This window comes from Myotis nattereri (genome assembly GCF_964212035.1).
Source record: "Myotis nattereri genome assembly, chromosome: 1".
NCBI lineage: Eukaryota > Metazoa > Chordata > Mammalia > Chiroptera > Vespertilionidae > Myotis > Myotis nattereri.
In genome coordinates, this window is record NC_138075.1 from 227940649 (window position 1) to 227964966 (window position 24318).

At 61.8% G+C, this 24318-nt stretch overlaps 1 protein-coding gene across 1 annotated transcript in view; it reads right to left on the reverse strand.

Annotated features, from left to right (window-relative positions):
* LOC308512729 (uncharacterized protein C4orf50) overlaps positions 1-24318 on the reverse strand; it is a 40012-nt gene that overhangs the window by 8088 nt on the left and 7606 nt on the right. Inside the window, exons 3-10 of the mRNA XM_081082348.1 lie at positions 24002-24140; positions 20841-21446; positions 12932-13061; positions 11875-12002; positions 7992-9572; positions 6095-6274; positions 3594-3650; positions 1979-2161 (exon numbers count right to left, since the gene is read on the reverse strand). Coding sequence (XP_080938474.1) covers positions 1979-2161; positions 3594-3650; positions 6095-6274; positions 7992-9572; positions 11875-12002; positions 12932-13061; positions 20841-21446; positions 24002-24140 — 3004 coding nt within the window. The remainder of the gene's footprint in view (positions 1-1978; positions 2162-3593; positions 3651-6094; positions 6275-7991; positions 9573-11874; positions 12003-12931; positions 13062-20840; positions 21447-24001; positions 24141-24318) is intronic.

Here is a 24318-nt window from a genome sequence, read left to right on the forward strand (position 1 = left end):
TGGGGGGAACAGTGAGGCGTCCCAGGCCATGAAAGTGGGGGTATTCTTGGAGAGCTGAATTGTAAAATGAAGCAAGACGGGTCTGCAGATTCGGTCGCCTTAGGAGGGAGTGGAAGCTTATAACTGGCCATGGCCCTTCAAAAGGCCCAGGGGAGACCCCCGGCCCGCGGGGAGATGTGTCCAGGAACAGGGGCACCTCCTCCCAGGAAATAATACATCAGGCTGAGAGCACCTGACGCTCCCTGTCCCCATCCTAGGCCCCCCAAGCAACCTCTGATTGTAAACGCTCATCTCTGACAAATGAATGAATGAATGAATGAATGAGCCTGACCGATGATTCCACGAGAGGGCAGGCCATGCTGACATTTTCCCATCCACCCACTGGTCACTCCAGCCTGTGCATCGTCCTGTTTCTCGGAGGAAATGAAGAAATTCGTTTGCGGGTTTATACATCAGTCTCTGTGAATTTGGTCCCTGTAGGTCAGCCTGTGCAATCCCAGCAGCCGTTTCAGTTCTAGGTTCAGAGCCTGCAGGACTGGAGCAGCCCTGGAGGGCGGGGCCCTCCTGCCCTGACTCCTCCCGCCCAGGTGACTGACTCCTCCTGGGTCTCAGGCCCTGAAACTTGGCTTCAGTTTGCCTCAGTCAACTGCGCCAGCCCTTCCAACAGCACGCTGGCCAAGTCCCTCAAAACCCTCTGGCCCTGAGAGGTGGGAAGAGACCAGCCCTGGGCTGGGGTCTGAGGCTGTGGACTCAAAGGCTGCTCTGAACCAAGCCGCCCTGTGGCCCCGAGCAGCCCGCGGCCTCCAGGCCTCCATCTGCTCCGCCGGGTAGGCTTGGACCAGGGTCAGCTCTCCGCAGGCCGTGGGGAAGGACGGATGGAGAAGGTGGGCTTTGCAGAGGCTGGGCTGGGGAGGCGGAGGGGGAGACACAGGCCTGGTGCTCAGCTGCCGAGAGCAGGAGCCAGGAAACCAGGGCTGCTGTGCCCGCAGCAGGAGCTGCAATGCACCCGCATACCATTGCTGGCTGGTCCTCCGAATGGGGTTGCACACCTGTGTGTGAGTGTGTGTGTGTGTGTGTGTGTGTGTGCACATGCAAGTGGGTGTGGGCAGGCTTGGCTGAGCACCCGTGGGTGCTGCGCACACATGGACACCAGGCACAGCTGTTCAGGGCCAGGCAGACCCAGGAGCGCCGTTACCAGACCTGGGGCAGAACTGGCTTTCATCACCTGATGCACTACCTGGGGGCTGTGTGACCTTGAGTGAGACTCCCAACCTCTCTGAGCTTGTTTCCTCTTTCACTGACCATTAGGAGAGGAGATCCTCCTTCATTTAACTCATGATTTCATTCATTCACCTGAAAACTCCCTGCGCAGCTTCTCTGTGCCAGGCACCACGGAGACAGAGGTGGCTGTGGAGCGGCTCTGGCCCCAACAGAGAGGTGCCAACCAAACTCCCGCCACATCAGGGGGGAAATTCCTCCCATGTTACCCCTCAGGCATAGCCACGTGCCTCGGAGGACAGAGGGAGTGTAGCTAGCTCTGTGCTCTGGGGGATTCAGAGTGAGCTCCCTGGGAAAGGTTGCACTCGAACTGTGCCCTGAAGGGTGGATAGGAGGCTGGAGGGCAAACAAGAATCTTGCCAGAGGAAGCAGCACGTGCTAAGGTCCTGAGGCACACAGGAGAGAGCCTTCTGGTGAAGCAATGGCACAGGGCTAGCGTGACACCGAACTCAAGCCGCTGTTTGTGCGTCTGTCTCCTGCATCGTGTGGTGAGCACTTTACAGGTAAGGACGGCCGGACGCCCTTCCCATGCCAGCCCCGAGCACAGGTGCCGGCACAGAGGAGGCGTTCAGGGCGGGTTCCCCGCGGCGTCAGTGGGCAGAGGGAGAAAGGGGGGGACAGTGCAGGCCAGGCGGGTGGACCGGGTCACTTGCCCACAGGCCCCACAGGAAGAGGGACAGGGCTGCCTCTGGGAACTGACCTCTGGGGCCCCGGGAGCCAGGAAGGTGGCTGTGTACTCGGCCAGCGCCACGTCGTCCACCATGCTGCGCACCGTCTGGCAGAGCAGGCGATCGGCCGGCCCGTGGCGGCACAGCTCCCGCAGCAGGCGCGTGAGCAGGTGGTTCCTGTCCCGGCACTTCTGGACCAGGGAGGCCAGCTTGGCCTGTGGGACGAGGATGCAGCAGGTGGGTCCTCGGACGCAGGGCTCCCAGGGGCTGCGGCGTCGGCTCCCTGCTCTGCATCCCCAGCCCCGCCCAGCGCAGCCCTCCCTTCGCCCCTCCCTCCACCTGGAAGCCAGAGTCATGCTGACAGTTACTGAGTTGACAGCAAGCTGCCCCCTCCCCCCAACGCTGCCCCCCAGGGGCTCCCACTGCCTTCTGATGGCCCTCCAGATGGGTGAAGGGTATGGGCTCAGGCTCTGCCACTGACCAGCGATGTGGCCAAGCTTCTCTCTGCACCTCGCCTTGCTCCTCTGTACAGTGGGCATCGCTAAGGGCACCAGGACCAAAGGAGACAGTCCAGGCCAGGCACCCACACAGGGCCAGCCACGCAGGTCCCGGAGCCCAGCCATTCCTGCCCCCCTGCCACCACTGACTCTTAGACCTGCCTGCACTCCTCCAGCCCCATCGTGACCTGGCCTCCTTCTCCCTCCTGTTCCCGCCACACTGGTCATCCCCAGCCCAACCCCAGAACTTCCTGCTCACTCCTCTGTGGCTCCCACACGTCCCAAGCCGAGAAAAGCCTAACCACCTCTCTAGAGGCCAGCCTGGTGTCGCCTCCCGGGTGTCACCTCCCCGGGTGTCACCTCCCTGGGTGTCGCCTCCCCGGTGCCACCTCCCCGGGTGTCGCCTCCCCGGGTGTCACCTCCCCGGGTGTCGCCTCCCGGGTGTCACCTCCCCGGGTGTCGCCTCCCCGGGTGTCGCCTCCCCGGGTGTCACCTCCCCGGGTGTCGCCTCCCGGGTGTCACCTCCCCGGGTGTCGCCTCCCCGGGTGCCACCTCCCCGGGTGTCACCTCCCTGGGTGTCGCCTCCCCTCAGGCCTCCCTGATGCTCAGGGCTGGGCGTCCCTCTGTGCCCTGGCTTCCGGCTTCCGGCTATCCCTGCAGGTAATTTACATTGTGGACCTGCCTTCCAGCAGCCTGGGAGCACCTCAGGGTCAAAGCTGGGCCCCGGCACGGTCGCTGTGTCATCACCGGGCACCGTGCGGCCCTCGGGACGGGTTTGTTACATGAACGACACGCGTGAGTGCCCCTCTCACCATGAAAAGTCTGCACGTGTCCGGAGGGGTGACAGGCCTGTCATCCCAAGGGAGGCCTCCGGGTGCCCTCTGCTCTAGGGGAGGGGGTGGCACTGCCCTCCCATGGGTTCAGGGTTGTTGGCACGTCAGTTTCCCGGCAGTGGGCCCGAGCACCTGGTGTGAGACACCCGGGAACGGACCCGGGAACGGAGCACGCCGGAGTCCGTGGGAACTGGGAGTGAGCTTTGTCTGTCCTTCCTCCCAGGACTGTCACAGGACAGAGATGGGCCACGTCTCTAACGGGAAAATACCGGCCTTTTCTGAAAAGGCCGTCTCTGCTGACTGCACACATGCGTTACCTTCAAAGGGGTCACAGCCAAAACTGCCTCATGTTGCTTTTTCTGAAGTTCATCCACCTGAAAAGACACGTGTTGCCAGGGCTGAGCCGTTGTCCCACAGCCCCTCCGTCCCCCACGGGTAGCTCACCCAGGCCGGCTCCTGTCCCCTCCTCTCCCACAGGAATTCTCGGGGAACGGCCTTTCCCGTCACCTGTCACCTCGGCAGGGTCGGGAGGCAGGGGCGCCCTGGGCACAGGCGAGTGAGCCCCGCATGCCAGCTCTGCCACCGCCCCCTTCCGGAAGGAGGCCTTCCCAGGTCCCCACCGGGTGCCGGAGCCTCTGGCGCCACTTAAACCTGCGCTTCCTGGCCAGATGCCCGGGGTCCTCCTCCTGGCCCGGCCACTCCCTGGACCTGTGACCTTGTGCGAACTCCTCTCTCTGCCTCCGTCTTCCCATCTGGGGTGTGGGTGACGTTGGGGCCCATGCAGGGGTGACTGCAGCCAGGGCTCCGTGAACGACTCCTGCGAAGTGCTTAGGACCAGGCCTGGCACCCGGTCGGCACCCAAGGACTGTAAGCCAGGGCGACCATCCAGGCCAGAGGGGCCAGGCACGGAGAGATGCCACCTGGGCCTCCCAGCCCAGCCCAGCCCAGCGCCCGGTGAACCGAGGGGTCCCGGGTGCCTGTGCAGCAGGACGCCCGGCAAGGCCGTCCGAGTGCCTGACCCACAACCTCACAGGCCGTGCCACGGTGGGTGTCGAGTTCTTCTCACTCCCTCTCCTGTCCCCACGGGCAAAAGCCCCTCTTCTCCCCCCAACCTCGGATCCTAAGCACACGCCCGTAATTAGAATGTGTGTGTGTGGGGGGGGGGGGAGGGGGGGGCGTGAAACCACATGCAGAACGCCTTACATCTTGTGTTGTTTTTTGTTTGTTTGTTTTGTTTGGTTGTTGTTAATCCTCACCCAAGGATATTTTTCCATCGATTTTTAGAGAGTGGAAGAGAGAGGGAAAGACAGAGAGAAACATTGATGTGAGAGAAACACATTGATCGGCTGCCCCCTGCACGCCCCACAACGGGAACAGAGCCTGCAACCGGGCATGTGCCCTTGACGGGAATCAAACCCAGGACCCTTCAGTCCACAGGCCGACGCTCTGTCCACTGAGCCAAACCGGCCAGGGCTCATCTTGTTTTTTTCATTTGATTTAATATCGTGGTGTTATTTCCATGTCAACACAAATTGATCACGTTCTTTTACAAACTTGCATATTATTTCATCATGAGGCTGAAACATAATTTATTAGCTAATTCTTGTTTATGAAAATGTATATTGTTTCTGCTTCTTTATCTACAGACCAGTGACCACTGTATATGTGTTTTGGCTCCTTTCGGGATATGCTCAGAGTGAAAGGCCAGCTCCTAGCGGACTGTCTGACCCTGAGAGGCACTCGATGATGGGCAGGAGCGGGGGAAGCCTTCTGTCTGTTTCCGATTAGGAGGCGGCCTGACTGTGGCCGTGAACTGGGTACTGGGCCCTTCCCGTCACAAAGTCAATGAGAAGGACGTGAAAAGACAACAGGAGGAGAGAAAACATTTCCAGGTCAGGTATCTAATAAGGGACTCATATCTAGGATGCATAACAAATTCTTACAGCTCAACGACAGCAAAGGCAACTACAAAATGCACAGAGGATCTGCATAGACATTTCTCCAAAGACCTACGTGTCTCCAGGAAGCACATTTTAAAAATTGAGATGATTACAGCTTTACACGCAGCTGTAAGAAGTCATCAGAGTCCCCCGGATATTTCCGGATATTTCGCTGTTTTCCCCTGAAGGGAGCATTTTGCAACCAAATAATGTCAGTTCCATTATATTGATACACTCCGCCAGCTTTATTCAGGCTTCTCCAGTTTAACTTGTACTTGTGTGTGTGTCTGTCTGTCCCTCTGTGTGTGTCTATCTGTCTCTGTATGTGTGTGTGTCTGTCTGTCCCTCTGTGTGTCTGTGTGTTTGGGTCTGTGTGTGTTCATGTCTGTGTGTGTGTCTGTGTGTGTATGTCTATCTGTGTCTATGTATTTGTGTATGTCTATGTGTCTCTGTGTGTGTCTGTGTATATGTGTTGTCTATGTGTCTGTGTGTGTATGTCTGTCTGTGTATCTGTGTTTGTGTATATGTGTGTGTGTGTATGTGTATGTGTGTTTGTGTGTGTCTATCTGTGTGTCTGTGTGTATCTGTGTCTGTGTACCGGGCTCTGTACAGTTTTATCACCTGTGTAGCTTCACGTCTCCCACACACAGGCAGGTCCCTGAACAGGTCCGAAGCCACAGGGTCTGTGTTCTTTTAGAATGAGCAGGTGAGCTGGATGGAGTTTCTCTCTGTGCTGCCCTGTACTTTGTAAATCTAATAAATACTAACCAGTTGCTGGAAATGGCCAGTGAGGTCTGACCTGGTTCCTTTTTCCGTTCTCAAAACTTCCCGGAAGGTGGGGCCACCGGTTTACGAGAGAGGCCGCCCTGCCCGCCTACCTGGCCCTGGAGCTGGTCCCGGCGACGGAGGGCCTGGTCGCGGGCCGCCTGCAGCTGCCGGCCCGCGGACGCCTGGTCCCTGAGCTGGCACTGCAGGGTCAGCACCTGGTGGCGGAGCCTCCGGACGCGCAGCCTGAGGTCGTCCTCCGGGGTCTCGGCTTCGGCCTCGGCGTCCTGGGGCTGCGGGACACAGACTCAGTGACAGGCTTAGTTACCTTCCCAGCAAGTTGCCTTCGCAAATCATCTCTTGTTGCTGATCCTCACCCGAGAATAACGTTTCCATTGATTTTTAGAGAGAGTGGAAGGGAAGGGAAAAGAGAGAGACACACACACAACGATGTGAGACAGACACATCTATTGGCTGCCTCGCGGACACGCCCCACCCGGGACTGGGGATCACACCTGCAACCTAGGTATGTGCCCATGACCGGGACTCAAACCCAAGCCCCTTCAGTGCTCGGGCCCATGCTCTAACCACTGGGCCACAGCGGGCAGGGCAATGTTTTTCTGCTCATGTTTTCCTAATACTTAAAAACTTTGAGAAAATAAAGGAGCAGAAATCACTCCTAATCCCATGAGCCAGCACCACCGTCATCATTACCCACGTGTCCTCATCCCCTTTGCTCTGTGCTTTACACACGTGCTCACGTGGGCGTGAGTGTGCAGCCCGTGGCAGGCTTCTCCAGGGTGGATGTCGGGGGCAGGTCTGGGAAACTGAGGTCTGACAATAACATCTTAAAACATTATTTTCAAGACAATCTCTTTCACCCGTATTTTCAAAAACACGGGAAACAGCACGGCATTTCGGAGTCTGATTTAAAGCTGCCGGTCACCACTGTCCTGAAGCACAGGGTGGTGAGTGGAGTTTCACGGTCAAACCCAGCTGTGAGAGGCTCATCACAGGGATGCCTCAGAGTGCATTTACATCCAACAGAAGATACTGCATTTTAAACAGATTTCTTTTAAAAATATATCTTTTTATTGATTTCAGAGAAAAAGGGAGACGGGGAGAGAGATAGAAACATCAATGATGAGAGAGAATCATTGATCGGCTGTCGAGCCCGCAACCCCGGTATGTGCCCTGACCGGGAATCGAACCCTGATCTCCTGGTTCATAGGTGAGCCATGCAGCCGGGCAAAGGAGTCCCTCACACTGTGGGCCCAATGCCAGCAGCTTTCCTGGGTGTTGCAGGGGATTTCAGGGGGCAGGAGGGAGAGGGAGGTCGTGGGAACTGTGGTTAAGCGATGGGGATGCTGCTGCCCCCAGTGGCCTGGAGTCTACATTTTTATTTTTAAGAGCATTTATGCAGACACCCAGGTGTGCACATACATACACGCATGCCCACATATCTATGTTTCTATGTTTCTTTCAAAAATATATATATTTTTATTGATTTCAGAGAGGAAGGGGGAAGGAGAGAGAGATATAGAAACATCAATGATGAGAGAGAATCATTGATGGCTGCCTCCTGCACGCCCCCTACTGGGGATGGAGCCCGCAAACCAGGCATGTGCCCTTGACCGGAATCAAACCCGGGACCCTTCAGTCCGCAGGCCGACGCTCTACCCACTGAGCCAAACCAGCTGGGGCTATTTTTCTATATAAAATTCAGTCTATATCTTTGTGTCTTTGCTCCCGTTGGCCACGCCGGAGCACCCGTCCATGTGACAAGAGCATGCTGGGAGACTCGTGCACGCAGTTCTGTGGCCTGCGGATGCTCAGGTTAGCCTGGGACGCCACTCACTGACTCCCCGGGGCCTGGGCTCTGTCACCTGGCCAATGGAGGTGGCGCTGTGCCTCCTCTCTGAGCTGCGGAGGGCGGCATGCGTGAGGGGGTGGGCAGCAGTCTAGAACGTCAGCAAGAGGAGATGAGGCAGCTTCACAGAGTCAGCCTACCTGGTGGCCGCTGCCCAGGGGCCTGAGCGCCGGCCCTGGGGCTGCAGAACGCCGCGGTCCTTCCTCCTCTCTCCCCAGCTCTGCCTCTTTCACTCCCGTCCCATGGACGTCTCCTCGCAGGGCACCGGACACATCAGCCCTTCTCCCGGCCGGCGACGGAGTGGCCGCCCCGGCTCCGCACCTGGGACCCTCTGTGCCCGAGGAAGGGCCCATCCTCTCTCCGGGCAGACCCGGGTCCTCCTCCCAGGGCGGCCTGTGGACTCCCGCGGTCAGCGGCTCTGAGGGCGGACTCGCCTGCACCGCCCTTTCTACAGTCCCCACCTTGTCCACAGCCCCCACCTTGTCCACCGCCCCCTGGCTTTCTCCCTGGGGGCGCTGCTCTGCTCCCCCCGGACGCCCCGCATCTGAGCTCACCCCCAGGGCGACCTCCCTCTCCAGGACCCGGATCCTGTGCAGAAGGTGCGCGTTCTCCCCGCGAAGGGCCCCGATCATGTCCTCTATTCCCAGCACCACGTCCTTGACCAGCTCTCTGTAGCCCAGCCCGAGCTCCGAGATCAGCGCCTTGAGCTCCCGGTTCTCCTGGACGGCGCCCTGCATGAGGCCGCGGCAGCGCCGGGCGTCCACGGACACGGCCGTCTGCAGCCGGCCCAGACCCCGGCGCAGGCCTTCGTTCTCCGCCTCCAGCTCGGAGATCTTGCGGTAGCTCCTCGCGTTGCAGTCTTCCAGGTCGGCGATGAGCTGCAGGTACTGGTCCAGCTCCCTTCGCAGGCGGGAGATGTCGCCACGCAGTGCGGCGTTGTCCCGCTCCAGCCCGGACACTTTGCTCGCCTGCCGCTCGCTCTGCGTCCGGAGGGCCCGGATCTTTCGATGGCATCTCTCTTGGTCTCGCTGAAGCAGGACGTTGTTGTGTAAAACTCGGCTTCTCTCCTCCTTCAGTCCGGAGACGAGCTGACGAAACCGCCTCCTGGCTCTCTCCAGGGCTCTTGGCGGCGGACGGGGGCTCTGGCCCAGCTCCGAGGGCCCCCCTGGGCCAGGGCGCAGATCCCCCAAATCAGGCCCCACCCCTGGGAGAACTTGGCCGGTTCCCAGGGCCTCGGTCTCTCCCGGCCTAACGTCTTCACGACTCTCCTTGGGGCCTGCTTCCTTCGCAGGACACGTCTCCAAAACCCCCACCAGCGGGGACGCCTCGCGCCCCCACCCCCCGCTCCCCCGCCGCAGGGCCGCCAGCTGCTGGAAGCAAGCCTCCATCTCCTCTTCGAGTGCATCTATCGTGAGTGCGGGCCCGTCCTGCCCTTCGCGTGGGGGCCTGGGCGGCCTGGTGGGTTGGGCTCCCTCGGGCGGGAAGGCCCACGTCGGGGACAGCAGCAAACCACCCTCTCCCACCAGGAAGAGGGTGCCCTCCTCCTCCCACTCCTGGGAGCCCACGCCGGACCCTTCCAGACACAGCAGCTTCTCCTCCTGCCCGGGCCCTCCATCCCCAGGCAGTTCCTCCAGCAGCAGCAGGGCAGGTGCAGTCCACGCAGCGCTGTCCTCGTGGCCCTGGGGGCTCCTGGGGGCCCCGTCCTCCGCGAGGAGGAGAAGCTGAGCGCCGGGTGGAGACGGCCCTTTGGCACCGGGAGCCCGGAAGGAGGCAGCTGCAGAGGCCTCTTCCTCCTCCTCCTCCTCCTCCTCCTCCTCCTCCTCCTCCTCCTCCTCCTCCTCCGATGGGAACCCTCCCAGGAGGCCCCACACGTGCCCTTCCGCCCGCCGCCTCCTGTCCAGGGACGAGGGACCCTCCGTGGACAGGGAGGCCTCCCCCTGCGGAGGAGGCACAGGGAGGATACGCCTGGGCCGGGGGCAGGAGGCGGCGGCCTGAGGTCCGGAAGCCCCGCGTGTGTTCTGCAGGCCTCCTAGGGTGCCAGCACCGTCCTCCAAGCTGGGGTCCTCCTGGCTTCCCTGCCGCTGCCAGCACCTGTCCCCGAGGTCCTCCTCCTTCCTTCCCTGCGTCCTCCTCGCCCCCCACACCTCCGCTCTCCACTCCGAGGCTCCTCCCCCCTCCTCCCCAGGGCCGCTCAGATGGCCTGGCCCTGTCCCAGGAAAGCGGTGGTGGGGAATCTGTGGGGCCTCCCAGCAAAGGGGGGCACCGTGGCTCCTTGTTGGGGGGTGGTCCATGGCTCGGGGAGCAGGCAGGGTCCCGACGTCCAGCCCCTGTTGGATTTGGGGCTCTTCTGGAAACACCGCCTGGAGCAGCAGGGCAGCGGGGCCACCAGCGGGCCCCCAGGGAGGGAGCACAGATGTCTGCACCAGGAGGAGGGACTCCTGGGCCGGGGCGGCTGCTGGCCTCTGCGTGGGGATCCAGGCCAGCTCCTCGGGGAGGAGGGAGGCGTCAGCGCTCTGCCCCGAGGGGCAGCCACAGAGCAGGAGGAGAGTCTGTCCGTGCAGGGCAGGCTCAGCCGGAGCAGGCTAGGAGGGAAGAGACGAGGGGGGTGGGAAACAGCCCCTCTGCCACGTATCCCCCCTCTGTCCCCGTCTCCTCATGTCCAGGGGCCTCCACACCAGCCACATAGGCCTCCCTAACGCACCCCAGGGCCTTTGCACCTGCTCTTCCCTCTCCCCAGAATGTCCTTTGCCCAGAGCCCTCCTGGCTCACCTCGCGCTTCGTTCACAACTCACCTCACAAGGTGCTTCCTCAGAAGGGCCTCCCCGAGTACACCCACTCTCTGCCCATTGAAGCCACTTTCTCCCTTCACGGCACCCCACCCCCACCCCGTTACAGTCTGTGTGCGAGGGTGCCACTCCTCTATCGCCCCGTCCTGTCCAGGGCGGTGGCCACAGGCTTTAGGCAGCTTTTCAAATGGGAAACAAAATGAGAGTCAGCGTTCGGTTCTGCGGTCACAGCGGCCCGTGTCGCTGCTCAGCCTCCATGTGGTCTGCGGCTGCCGTACTGCACAGCACGGGTGCAGAAAGGGGAGGCGCCTGGAGGTTCTGGGGCAGCGGGTGTAGACTGCTCCCCGAGGCAGGGACCCTGGCCTGGAAGTGCGGGCACATAGGGCTCTATCGGTACCTTTAAATGCATTTTCACAGTCTGTATTCAGTACGTTTTCCAGAGAGGAGGACTGGCCCCACTCACAGGGCTGACCCAGCTGGGCTGGGCCTCGGCCTGCAGGGAGGGAGGGGCCCTCGGACTCACATGTGACCACGGCCGCCCCGCCCACGGCCTGGCCAGTCTTCCCACCCGCGCCCCTGCGCCACCCATCCCTGCCCTCCTGTCTAACTCCATCCTCCGCCTGGATGGAGCCGGGGGCCAGTTTCTCCATGAAGCCCTCCCAACCCGCAGGGTGGCTCAGGGTGTGCCAGCACACACACACACGCACATATGCACACATGCACATATATGTGCACATGCATGCACGCAGCGCCTCGGGGCAGGGCGTGAAGGAATGAAGAAGCTGAGCCCCAGAACCAGCCAGGCTGAGCGGCCTGAGTCCTGCTCGCGTGCCCCTGCCCTTCATTTGCAGGAAACACTGGGCCTCAAAGAGAGCCAAGCAGAGCCGGGGAGGGACGCGGCGGGGCGGGGGGGCTCCTGACCCTCGGGGCACAAGTGGGCGGAGTGTGGGCTGCAGAACCAGAGCTTGGGTCCAGCCCAGGGCTGTGTGACCTTGGGGATCACAGCTCTTGGGGTCCCAGAGCCCTCCTCTGCAGAACAGGGGCGTGGCTCCTGCCTCACAGCCCTGGGCTGGACCCTGGTGGGAAGTTTCCCTGGGATGAGGCATGACAGGTGGCAGCGGGGCCCGGCACAGCTGGGGGTCTTTCCCCCCCCTCCTCCCACCTCCCGCATGGAGGGCACACACAGGGGCTGGTCAGACCCAGCTGGACCCTGGGCACACAGGAGCCTCTGCCTTACCCGTCCATGGTCAGCAGCCACCAGCTCTCCCAGGAGCCCAGCTGCCATCTCCAGGCCGGGCACCAGCTCCAAGGGGCCTTGTCCAGCCTCGACGCCGCCCCAGGCGCAGGGCCCCTCAGCAGGTGGGCCTGGGGAGGAACAGGACCCCGGGGTTAGAAAGACCCTCCTAGGACCCTGCCCAGGATTGTCGCCAGTGGCCCTGCCCCTGCTGCCGGGGCTGGTGGCACTGCCTCTGACTCACAGCCTTCCCATCCCGAAGGCCTGTGAAGGCCTGAAGATCACCATCACCCTCCAGGGGAGGAACCAGGCACTCAGAGAGGGGAAGCGACCGTCCCGACGTGCAGTGGGTCTGGGTCTGGCAGCCACTTCTGACCACAGAGCTCGTGCGGGTGACACAATCCACGACACCTTCCTCCTGGCTCCCTCATGGCCACACGGTCGCCATCCCTCCTCCAGCCCCCACGGTCGGGGGGCGGACCAAGGAGCCGACTCCTGGGCTCCCAGCAGGCAGACCTGTGCCTTCCAAGGATGATTTTGACCTTGTTTGCTGGTCAGCGCAGCTCCCGGAAAGGGAACAGAAAGGGAGCGGGCCTTGGGGTGAGCAGCTGGTGGGTACACATGACCCCTCCTGTGCACCTGGCCTTGGGGGACTGTGCGGAAACCACAGACACCGGGGGGCCAGTGGCTCTGGGGCTACCGGGAGCAGCGGCCTGTGCAGCAGGGACCTGGAAGCTGTGGCTGAGACTGTCATCAGGGACATAGGTTCCCGTCGGGGACAAGGGGCTGCTAAGGCCAGCAGCTCCCAGGCCCGGCACCTGGCGGTCACTGGGGTGGGGTGGGGACAATCGCCTGAGAGGCCTGCGGCCTGTGCTGGCGGCCGTGTCATGGGCACGGCGGGCTCCGACCCCTTCACCAGCCGTGTGACACTGAGCAGGGTCGCCACCTCTCTGAGTCCCGGCTTCCTGTCTGCAGTCGGGACGGCCACCCTGCATCATCAGGGTGCTGTAAGTGAGCCAGCCCGGTGGTGGGTGCTCCACGCACCGTGGCTCCCACATACCTGCGGAGGCGTGTGGTTCCGGGGCCCCGTCAGGGTGGGGAGGTGTCTGCCAGCCTGGGCGTCCGCAGGCCTCCAGCGCCTCCTCCCAGGGCAGGAGCAGCCACTCGTCCTGGACACGGCCCCAGGCGTCCTTCAGGAAGACACGGAATCAAGAGCTGAGTGTTCATCCAAGCCGGTCCCCGTGCGTCCCTCCCAACGGATGTAGTGGGAACCCAGGGGAAACTGAGGCTCAGGGAGCAGAGGCCCGTGGCCTGGCCTGCAGCCCTGACCTGTGCAGCCCCGTCCCGTGCAGCCCTGTCCCGTGCAGCCCTGTCCTGTGCAGCCCTCTCCCATGTAGCCGTGTCCCGTGCAGCCCTGTCCCGTGTATCCCTGTCCCGTGCACCCCTGTCCTGTGCACACCTGTCCTGTGCAGCCCTGTCCTGTGCAGCCCTGTCCCGTGCACCACTGTCCTGTGCACACCTGTCCTGTGCAGCCCTGTCCCGTGCAGCCCTGTCCCGTCAGCCATGTCCCATGCAGGCGTGTCCTGTGCAACCATGTTTGGTGCAGCCCTGTCCCATGCAGCTGTGTCCCATGCAGCTGTGTCCCGTGTAGCCTTGTCCCGTGTAGCCCTGTCCTGTGCAGCCCTGTCCTGTGCAGCCCTGTCCTGTGCAGCCTGTCCCAGGCACCCCTGTCCCAGGCACCCCTGTCCCATGCAGCTGTGTCCCATGCAGCTGTGTCCCGTGTAGCCCTGTCCCGTGTAGCCCTGTCCCGTGTAGCCCTGTCCCATGCACCCCTGTCCCATGCACCCCTGTCCCATGCAGCTGTGTCCCATGCAGCTGTGTCCCGTGTAGCCTTGTCCCGTGTAGCCCTGTCCCATGCAGCCCTGTCCCATGCAGCTGTGTCCCGTGTAGCTGTGTCCTGTGCAGCCTGTCCCGGCTCCTGGCCCTACAGCCCTAACTGCCTCCTGTTAGCACCCAGGCTCTGTTCCACAGACAACTAGGGGCTTGTCTGCCAGCCAGGATGCCTCTGGGCTCCGGTCCCCTCTCCCTCCTATTCCCACTGTGTCCCACCAGGGGCTCTGGGCAGTCCTGTCCCTCAAATGCCAACAAGTCCAGATGCTACAGCCAATGCCCTTGGGCGGCACCCCTGCCCTCAGCCTCTCCCCAAGCCGGGCGGGTGTGCAGGGAGGCGCCCCCTGAGGGCGCTATAACACAGCGCCTTCTCGCGGCTGCAGGGGAGGCGGGGGGAGGCGGGGGCGGGGGGGCCGCAGAAGACTCAGCTCTGCCCACCACCCACGCGCCCTGCCCCGGGCTACTGCTAACCCGTCCTAACGGTGCTGCCTGCTGCCCACACCAGACCCTGAGGCCCTTCTGGAGGGGAACTTGGCTCATCCGGTCTGCACCCTCACCTTAGCCTAGCACACAGCAGGTGCTTAACGCATGTGTGATAGCCGGGTGCGGAGGCAGAGCCTGCAGACAGGCAGGTGTTTAGACTCCCTGGTGCATCTATGGGCAAACATTTACCAAGTCCCTGCGATGTGCCGGGCCGTTCCAGATGAGGGGGACGGAAGTGAGCAGGTACTGCCCCCCACCCCCACTCACCTGTCCCCCGGTGCTGCCCTCTCCCATCAACCCCTAGCTGAGCCTCCTGCTCAGAGCCGCCCAGCTCCCTCAGGCAGCGCTGAGACAGGCCCTGGAGGCCACCATGGGGTCACGGTCTGACGGACACTCCTCACCCTGGCCCTGGCTCCGGCTCCGGCTCCCACTCACAGTGGCCTCTCCCCCAGCCGCCTCCCCACCCGCCCTGGCTGGCCTGCCACTGCGCGCCTGCGTCTGCTGTCCCTTCTGCCTGGCTGGCACGTAACTCCTGGGGGAGGGTGCTCATCTCCTGCTGCTTTCTGGGCAACCTCCCCCTCCCCGCCACACACACACACACCCCCCCTCAGCCCCAGCCCCGCCCTTCCACACGCTCACCTCCCAGCAATCCCACTGAACTGCAAACGGGGCAGGCTGCTCTCCTCTTTCCAACCTTCCATGCTTCCCGCTGCACTGAAGGGGAGGCCCACCCCCACCTGGCTTGGTCCGCTCCTCCCACCCCATCTCTGCTCCTCCCACAGCCCCTCTCCCTCCTGCCTCAGAGCCTTGTGCCCTGCTACCTGCTGCGGGCACCTCTCCTCCCATGGAGGGCACCCAAAAAGACGACACTACACCCTTTTCATTGCACAAGTGATGAAATCAGTTCTCAGAGAGGGAGGGTGACTCGCCCAAGGTCACACAGCGCACACAGTGGGAGCACAGGACCGAGCTCGGGGCTCTGAACCGGATCCAGGCCCCCCCACCCCCACCCCCCTTCCCGCACTTCTCCGCTCCGACCGGTCGGCCCCTCCTGCTTTCCCCACTCACAGGAGCATTCGCCTGTGACTTTGCATGGTTTTCGCTTTACCTTTACTTTGAAAGATCAGCGAAAGGAGGAAAACTAGGAGCTCGGTGAACCCCAGACACACACGCTGTTCGCGTGCTGGACGGCGCCCTGCGGGCCTCTTCCGTACAGACGCACACACAGTCTCCCCAGAGCCAGGAGGTTCTGTTCCTAAGAGCGTCGGTTTCGGCCTGTGCTTCTCCTGTGATGCTTTTGAAGGATGGTTTTCTCACAAGTTCTTAAGGACTTAATCAGGCCCCCAGGGGACATTGGGCTGTTCCCAATGCTGACCAACGAGGAAAAGTGCTGAGGTAGTTTAACATCTGAGAAACAGACAGAATAAAGTGCAATCCCGAGGTTGGGCCTGTTTGTCATCTAACTAATGGGACCGGGCTGACCTTTCTGTGTCAGGCGACTGGCCTGTCATCTGGCCTTTTACGTCAGCTGTTCGTTCACCGCTCCCGCCTGTGTTTCAGTTTCCACACGATGCCTTAAAACCCTCGCCTGCTGCCGGAGTGAGGGAGGCAGGCAGTCACAAGCAGGGGCGGCCAGCGCTCGCTAAGCAATGAGAGATTCCGGTCGCTGCCACCAGGGGTCGCTGTACTCACACTGCGGGGCAGAGAGGCTGGTGGAGCGCGCAGCCTTCCTGACGCCGCTGTCACCCAGGACATGGCCTCAGGTCTAAAATAACAGCCTGACGCTGGCAAATGAAAGATTGTGACTTTTAATCCCCTGGGGTCAGCCTCCCTGTTGCCCTCGGGGCCAGGCCACAGCCGCTGGCTGGAGCAGCCAGCCACCCATTGCCACTGTCTGCACCTGTGTCTGTCTCCCCTGAACCCTCTGAAGGCCAGGTCGGCTCACCTCTCCAGCCCAGTGCCCGGCACATGGCAGTGCCAGTGCACACTTGCTAAAAAGCACAGGGCATGGGGGGCGGGGCGGGGGGCGGGGACAGGGAGGGACATCTGCAATGGGCCCTGCTTATCGGGCAAACCACAGTCCTTTTTTAAAAAATATTTTTATTGATTTCAGAGAGGAAGAGAGAGGGAGAGAGAGATAGAAATATCAATGATGAGAGGGTATCATTGATCAGCTGCCTCCTGCACGCCCCACACTGGGGACCCAGTCTGCAACCCGGGCATGTACCTGACCGGGAATCGAACTGTGTCCTCCTGGTTCATACATCGATGCTCAACCACAGAGCCACACCGGTCGGGCAAACCACAGTCCCTTTTAATTCCTTTCACCCAGGACCTGAGCAGAAACACCTCCCCAAGCTCCTCCCAGGCCCGGGTTTGTCCTTGGAGTGGCCATCCTTCCGGAACTGGGGCTCGGAGCGGCCTGCACTAGAAACTGTGAAGTGTGTGCCCCGGGCAAGGCCTTGCCTCCGAGGGCTGCGGGTTTGGCAACAAGGACACTGATCCCTGCAGCTACCTGCTGACGTCCGCGAAGTTCTATGTGGGAAATTACTGTTTAAATATGAAGCCAATAAGTTATCTTCTCATAATGACTGCTTTCCCTGTAACTCTCACTGCGACGCCCAGAGCACGTCAGATGCCGCCAGCAGCTGGCCAGGGTGGTGGCGAGGCGTGCACCTCCTTGGGTGAGGGACCTTGCCCCTGCCTCAGTTTCCCCATCTGCACAGTGAGGATCAGTAATCCTACGGGTCCTTGTAGGGCAGCGGTTCTCAACCTGTGGGTCGCGACCCCTTTGGCGGTCGAACGACCCTGTCACAGGGGTCACCAAAAACCATCCTGCATATCGGATATTTACATTACGATTCATCACAGTAGCAACATTACAGTGATGAAGTAGCAACGAAAATAATTTTATGGTTGGGTCACAACATGAGGAACCGTATTTAAAGGGCCAGAAGGTTGAGAACCACTGTTGTAGGGCATCAGCAGATGCTTGCAGGGAACGCAGGACTGGGCCAGGCATGCAGCAAGCAAGCAATGGATGCAGCTTCGGTAATGATCTGCCCGATGCATGCGTCCCTGGGGCTGGCCCCGCCCGTCTCCCAGTGCCTGTACGTCACCCCCAGCATTGCCCTGCGGTGGTCCCTTCCGCTACAAGTTTCCATTTCCCAGGGGCCGTGGCGCAAACATCTCCTTATGTCCATTCATTCCCTGAGCAGAAGCCCCCTCCTAGCCCTCCCGGGTGAGTCACCTGCTTGCCAGCTATGGCCGGGACCAGGATTTAGGGCCAAATGGGCCCCAACTGGTGACGAGGAAGAAGGCGAGTGGTGGAGGAGAGGTGGCCAGGCCTGTCCCAGTGAGATGGGGCCACCGGAGGTGGGTCATGTCGCCACGGGGGCACCAAGGAGAGAAGGAGCTGCCGTGAGGTCAGGGGAGTCCTCTTAGAGGAAATGACCTTCCCACCCAATGGGGAGAAGGTAGCAGCGACTTACTGGGCGGCCTGGGGAGGGGACAATGGAAGCTTCTAGACACAGGGACGGCATGCAGGCTGCAAGAGCCTGGTGCACGCAGGGGCCTGCAGGGGCGCAGGGTGCGGGCGGGGCAGGGGAGGGTTGGGCATGGCCCGGAGCTCAGGCCAGAGCGGCAGGGGCCGCGGGTGCTGTGGGCAGGAGGTTACCTTGGTCCCGAGGCGCTGAGGGCCAGGGGAGCATGGAGACGGGTTACCAGGGTCATCCAGAGAGAGGCCCCCAGACGAGGTCCTGCCCGGGCTCCAAGCCCTGGGTCCCCCCTTTGGAAACACCCCTCCGCTTTGGGGAGTCGCGCATGTGCACTGCTCTCTGGTTCCGAGGCCGACCTCACAGGTGTGCGGCCACGGCCGCCACGGCCACGGCCACGGCCACGCTCATACATCCCAGACCCAGACCCCGAGGGCAGCGGCTGGCTTTGCAGTTTCCTTATCAATAGGTTAGAGCATTTTAATTTTAAAGTCGCAGGCCACCCTCCCCTCCGGGCTGGGGGCTGGCGGGCCCCTTCCTCTGCCCCTCTCCCTTTGCCAGGTGGTCGTGTCCCCCCGTGTGGGTCGGGGTCTCGTCTTACTCCCGGGGTCCCGCCCACCAGTGGAGACAAATCAGTCCCATTGACCCTTCTCCCCTGGGACTGGGAGAGGGGCAGCGATCATGTGCGCAGTGGGGTGCATCCACCCTGCTTCCCCCTGGACCACACAAGCCCGGGAAGAGATGATGGCGAAGATGATGGTGATGGTGGCGACAAAGATGGCAACTGAAACTGAATGTGACTGCCCAACCACGATGCACCGGGACAGGGCTAAGGGCCTTCTCTGAACCTCATCTCATCCTCACCATCCGACAGGGAAGCAGGTCCCAGGGTCATTCCCAGCTCGCACCTGGGGACGCGGAGGCACAGGACGGTCGGTAACCTGCCCGCAGGTACCACGGCCACCAGGAGGCAGAGCTGCCATCCATGCAGGGTTGCCCGCCTCCGCCTGCACACAGCTCGCCCCAGCTCACAGCTCCAGTGTTAAAGGTTCGCGTCCTCTATCCTGCGGTCCCTACACGGCAGCCTCTGCTGCTCCCTGTACTCCCGGCTGACGAGGGGCCGGCTTCTCCCAACACTAGAGGCAGGCTGGCTGGGAACCCACTTTACGGCCATTTAGGGAGTTTTCCAGAGGATTTTGCGCCGCAGCATCCGGCAAAGCCTGAGAGCCCGAGCCTGGGGCGTGGGGACCTTGAAATGAGAACTGGCGAGACAGCGAGGTCACATGCTGACAAGGGGCTGGTGGGCTGGTGGCGCACGGCTACCGAATCCCGCCGACGCTGCCCCCGAGTCCTCAAGAGCCAGCCCTGGCCTGGCATCTCCAGGTAAGGGCACAGCCTGCAGTCAGGGCTCCAGTCCGGCCATGTTCCCTCCTGGCCCTGACACGTGGTAGCTCAGTGGCCACGGCCAAGCCACTTAACAGCCGGGTCTCAGTTTCTCCGTCTGTTCAGTGGGTGACAGCCTGACCCCCAGGCTGTTCTAAGGGTTAGATGGGAACACAAAATGCCCAAAATGTCAGTGGGGCCTCTTGACTAGGTGCTCACCCTTCCTCCTAGAGAAAGAAGGAGTGAGTCGCCGTGTAGGGGGAGGTAGGTGGGGCGATGAGGACGGAAGCCAGCAGCCTCGAGGATCGTCTTACGTTTAGGAACATTACAGAAAGGATTCTAAATGACAGTTTCCATCTAAACACGATTTATTTTCCAAAATTACAGTCAGGTGCCAACGTCAAAGTGTAGTTTTCCTTTTATCCAATGAACTTAACGAAGGGAGAGCGCGCAGGACACACGGCCTGGGGACAGGAGGAGGATAAAGTGAAAAGATAAAACAGATACACACTCATTAGACACGATCCAGGCAGGACACACGGCATGGGCCGAGACACGCGAGCGTTTCAGGTTCCAGTTCCTTTGAAATAGATCGTCTGGTCGGAAGATAAATTTGATTTTTTTTTTTTTAATGAGCCATGGCGCTTGAGCTACGGTTGCTCACGGACTTTTCCTTAAATGCAAACTGACCGGCTGGAGAGAAGCGGGGCCCTGGGCCCGGGGAGGGAGCTGGACCAGCTCTCTTTCCGGGAGGCAGGTGAGTGCGGAGGAGACAGAGCACCTGGACTCGCACGACGGTGTGACCGCGGGTCCGTGCAGACCCCGAGCCTCAGCCTCACGGGCGAAGGGAGGACAGTAACGGCACCGGCCGCCGTCTTCACGCGCATTACATGGAACAACGCCGCTGGGACACCCGTGGGGAGCCACGCACAGGGCAGGAGGGGAGCACATGGAAGCTTTGACCTGTCCATCAGTCACATGACTAAGCAATGGCCTCTGCCCTCGCCTCCCGAGCGTCAGACACCTGGCCGAGGGCACCAGCTAGCCAACAGGAGAGCGGAAGGCCCGCCCCGCGTGCTCCCCACGCGCAGCCCTGCAAGCTCCGGCGCCTGCTGCCGGGCGACTGCAACCCCATCAGGCCGGGCCTGCCCTCCAGGAGCGCAGCCTCATGAGGGGAAGGCAGATAGATGCACACGCACGCCGTGCAGGGACGTCACCGCCTTCGTGAGGGAGGGAGGCCGAAAGGGGGTGATGCTTTCCCAGGGAGCGGGGGTCAGGGGAGACGCACAGCACCTGAGAGCTACATAGTACCGCACGCCCAGGAGCTCACCGGCCCAGGGCCTGGCACGCGGCCGGGATCATTAGATGTTGGCTATGGGTTGGCAGGGGTCAGACAATGAGGGATGAAGGGTGGCTGGTTGGCTGCCTGGACAGTGGTGGGAAGCAGACGGTAGGGTGAGTGAGCTGATGGCTCATGGGAGACACATGGGTGGGAGGACAGGTGGGTGAATGGGTCGGGGGGTGAGTAGGACTGGCTGGGTAGATGGGTGGGTAGGTACTGCCGGAATGAAGGGTGGACAGAAGGGGCCGGGGGAGGGGGGCTGGGTGGGTGGATGAAGAGGAAGACTGGACAATGGGAGAGTCAGGGACTTAACCAAGTGTCTGTACCAGACAGTGAGAGAAGAGCGGTCACTCCTGCCCCGGGGTGTCTCCACTTACCAGGCTCCCGTGGCCAGCAGGGGGCGCGCCGCGCACTCGCTCCCCCGGGGCCTGGGCTCCCAGCTCCGCGCGCAGGCGCCGGTTCTGCTCGGCGAGGTCCTCCACCTGGCTCTGCAGGCCGATCTCCGACAGCTTCAGCCCGTAGATGCAGCAGCGGAGGTCCTCCAGCTGCCCCCGGAGCTGGCGCTGCGTGGCGCGCTGCTCCCGCAGCCGGCGCGCCGCCTCGTCCCGCTCCCGCTCGCCGCGCTCGGCCCTCGCCTGCAGGGCGCGCACCTCCTCGGCGTCCTCGGGGTCGGGGTCGGGGTCGCGCTGGGGGCCGGCGGGGCCCGGGGGTGGAGTGCTGCCCGGGGCCGGGGCGTCCAGCTCGGCCAGCAGGAGGCCCGCGGCGCGGCAGAGGCGCCCCACGTCCCGCTGCAGCCGCTGCACCTGCGCCCGCAGGGCCCGCTCCTGCTCGCGCACCAGGCCCAGCTCGCGCCGCTGGGCCCGCCGGCAGCGCTCCAGGGCCGCCGCCCGCTGCCCCAGCGCCTCGTCCTTGCGCCGCAGCCGCTCCCGCAGCCGCTGCAGCCGCCACCGCTGCCGCCGCGCCGCGCGCTCCTGCTCCAGCACCTACAGGTGGCGGTGGGTGCGGGCGTCAGGAAGCAGCCCGGGGCCACCGGCTCCCAGGGGGCCTGTCTTTAGTTTAAACTTCGGTGTTTTGTTCATCAGAGAATATTCTTACATTAAAATGACGCATAAAACACTTTTATCTCGGTTAGTGAGCTTTCCAGCGCCCCCGCCCTTACATCTTGCACCGGAGCCGGTGGTGGGAGACAAAGTCACCCAGCGAGAGCCATGCAGGCGCCTGGAGCAGCCCACGGGCTGGGCTGGCGTGTTAGGGAGCCGGGAGGGCCCGCGGGCAGGTACGCCTGGAGACAGTGCCCCGGGAGGAAAATCCGGTGTGCCCCCCGGTGTGAGCCCTGTCACCCCGACAGGTCTGCCTCTAGGGGCTTTCTGAGTGACCACAGGCCACTGCGGAAATGAGGCGTCCATGGTGCCGATACACGCCGCCTGCAACGCTGGCCACAGGGCAAAACCGCCAGTGGGCCAGTATCAGGGACGGAGGGCAGACAAGCTCGTGCCCGCACCCCTACACCTGCCCGGAAATGCACGGATGTCGGGGAGAGAGCGAGGCAGAGGTCCAGGCTGGGAGGTAGCTGGGCCAAGGGGCCACCACGGGACCCTGAGCGAGCCCCTCATCACTGAACGCCCACGCCTCGCCTGGGAATGGGGTCCTGACAGGGGTTTCCCAGGAGTGAGCAGGTGTCCTGAGGCCGGAATAGGGATGCGGGGGGGGGGGGGAGGGGGAGGGGAGGGGAGTTTCGTGTCTACCGATCTCCGGTCCGCAGCCTTGCGCCCTCGCCATCTCCCTTGCTGTCGCCCTGGCGCTCCGTCTCCCCACCACACCGTGAGCATCTCTGGTTTCTTACATGTACTGGGGGCACGGCTCAAAAATGCACATTACTGTATTTTCCACAGGGATCCGTGATGGTGGGATCGCACACGCCTCTGCATTTTGTATAAAAACTCCTCTTGGGCCCCCGCTGGCGTGGCTTGGTGGTTGAGCACCGACCACTTGCAGACTCGAACCCCAGCAGGGGGCGTGCAGGAGGCAGCGGATCGATGATTCTCTCTCATCAGTATTTCTATCTCTCCTCCCTCTCCCTTCCTCTCTCTTTAAAAATCAATAAAAATATATTTTTTTAAAAAACACAAAAACTCCTCTTGGGACACTGCTGGTGACGTGCTACAAGCCAAGGAGGGTAATGAACTTGGCTTTCTGCGCCCGGCGTTCAATAGAAGGGGAAATCGCCACTGGCCCCCGCAGCTACTGGCTAAACCCGCGGTTATGAGCTTTTGTGAGCGGTTCTGACTGTCCCGCTGTAAGGAACACGTGGCGACAGCGTACCCATTATGCACACGCCCCATGCAGAGTCCTGAAACAGCGCCTGCTCAGACGCGGGAGGCCCTTTCTTATTGCCTCGTAGTCCATTCTATTTGTAAACCCAGCTGTGACTCACAGAACTGATTTCACAACCCGCTGGCAGATGTCAGCCTGCAAGCAGACAATCCCTCGCTGCGCTGCCCTGCTCGTCACAATCCAGAACAGGACGCCCCTGGGGCTCTTGGGGTGCCGCTGCGTCTGCTTCCACAGTATTTCCTATATGTGTCCCGCCCTTCTGCCTGCACCATCTCTCCCCTGGAATATTTCAATAAACACTACTAATTACAACAGCGGCCACTGCTGAGTGTTTTACACATCTTAACTCACATAACAATTTGAGGGTGTTGGTGCTATATCATTCCCGTTTCACAGATGAGAAAACGGACGCCCCGAGAGGTTTAGTCACTTGCCCTAGGTCACACAGCCATCTGCCTCCAGCTCTAACTTGTCCCCCACCCCCACCGTCTTTCTCTCTCCCATGCAACTAGAATAACATCCCTTAAACCCTGACCTGGAGCCTCTCCCACTCAAGTCCCCGAAAAACTGCTCTCTCTCGCCTTCAGAATCGGGTCCGCGCAGTGGCCCTGGGGTCTGGCCCCTGGGGAACCCTCCAGTCTCACCAACTCCCTCTCCCCACCTACACCCCCTGCTGGGTCCTGGTATGTCTCCCAGACTTCCGTGCCTTTGCCCAGGTGGCTACCCACGCCTCACCTCACATGCCCTGCCCGCAAGGCCCCCCTCTCCCGGCCCAGCTCTCTGTGGCTCCCACCCCGTGCACTTGCTCGCCATGGCGCACCTCCCTCATGACACAGCGTCCAGTTCTGCGTTCCTTGTTTCCTACCTGAGTCCCCACCTGCACTCCAGCCCCGGAGGTGGTGTCAGGGGTCAGCCATCTCCCTGTCCTTAGGCCAGAGCTGGCTCCCCCATACAGGCAAGGAGGCCATAGAAATGAACCCCTGCCCAGAGCTCCAGGTCACCCCACGCCCTCAGACCCCACCCCAGGGGTCCCCGCGGGAGCCTGTGAGGCAGGCAGGGCAGGGATCCCCTTTTACCGATGACCTCACCCAGGCCCCACAGGTTCTCCCCGGCCCCCCCACACACTGTCTTAGCTGCGACCACATCCACACACAGGGGGACCCTGCTGGGAAAGAAACTGGCGCTGGAGGGAAGGCGGCCGTACCTGGCAGGCGAGCTCCCCCTGCAGCGCCTCCAGCTGCTCCTGGGCCCGGCGGGAGGCGCTCCTTTCCTGGCACACGCGGGCACTCAGCTGGTCCACCTTCCGCAGGAGCTTCTGCTCCGACAGCTCCAGCTCCTGGATTCTGCAGCGGGAAGCAGGCGGCGCTCAGTCCGACGCACGCAGCAAACACGGACCCCCTTTCTGTTGTTATTTTGCCAATTTCGTACTCGGACACAATTGCGTTTTGTAAAACATTCACACGTATTTTTCTAGGGATGATCTACCGTACGTCAAAGGCCTCTTCCGACTGAGAAGGCACC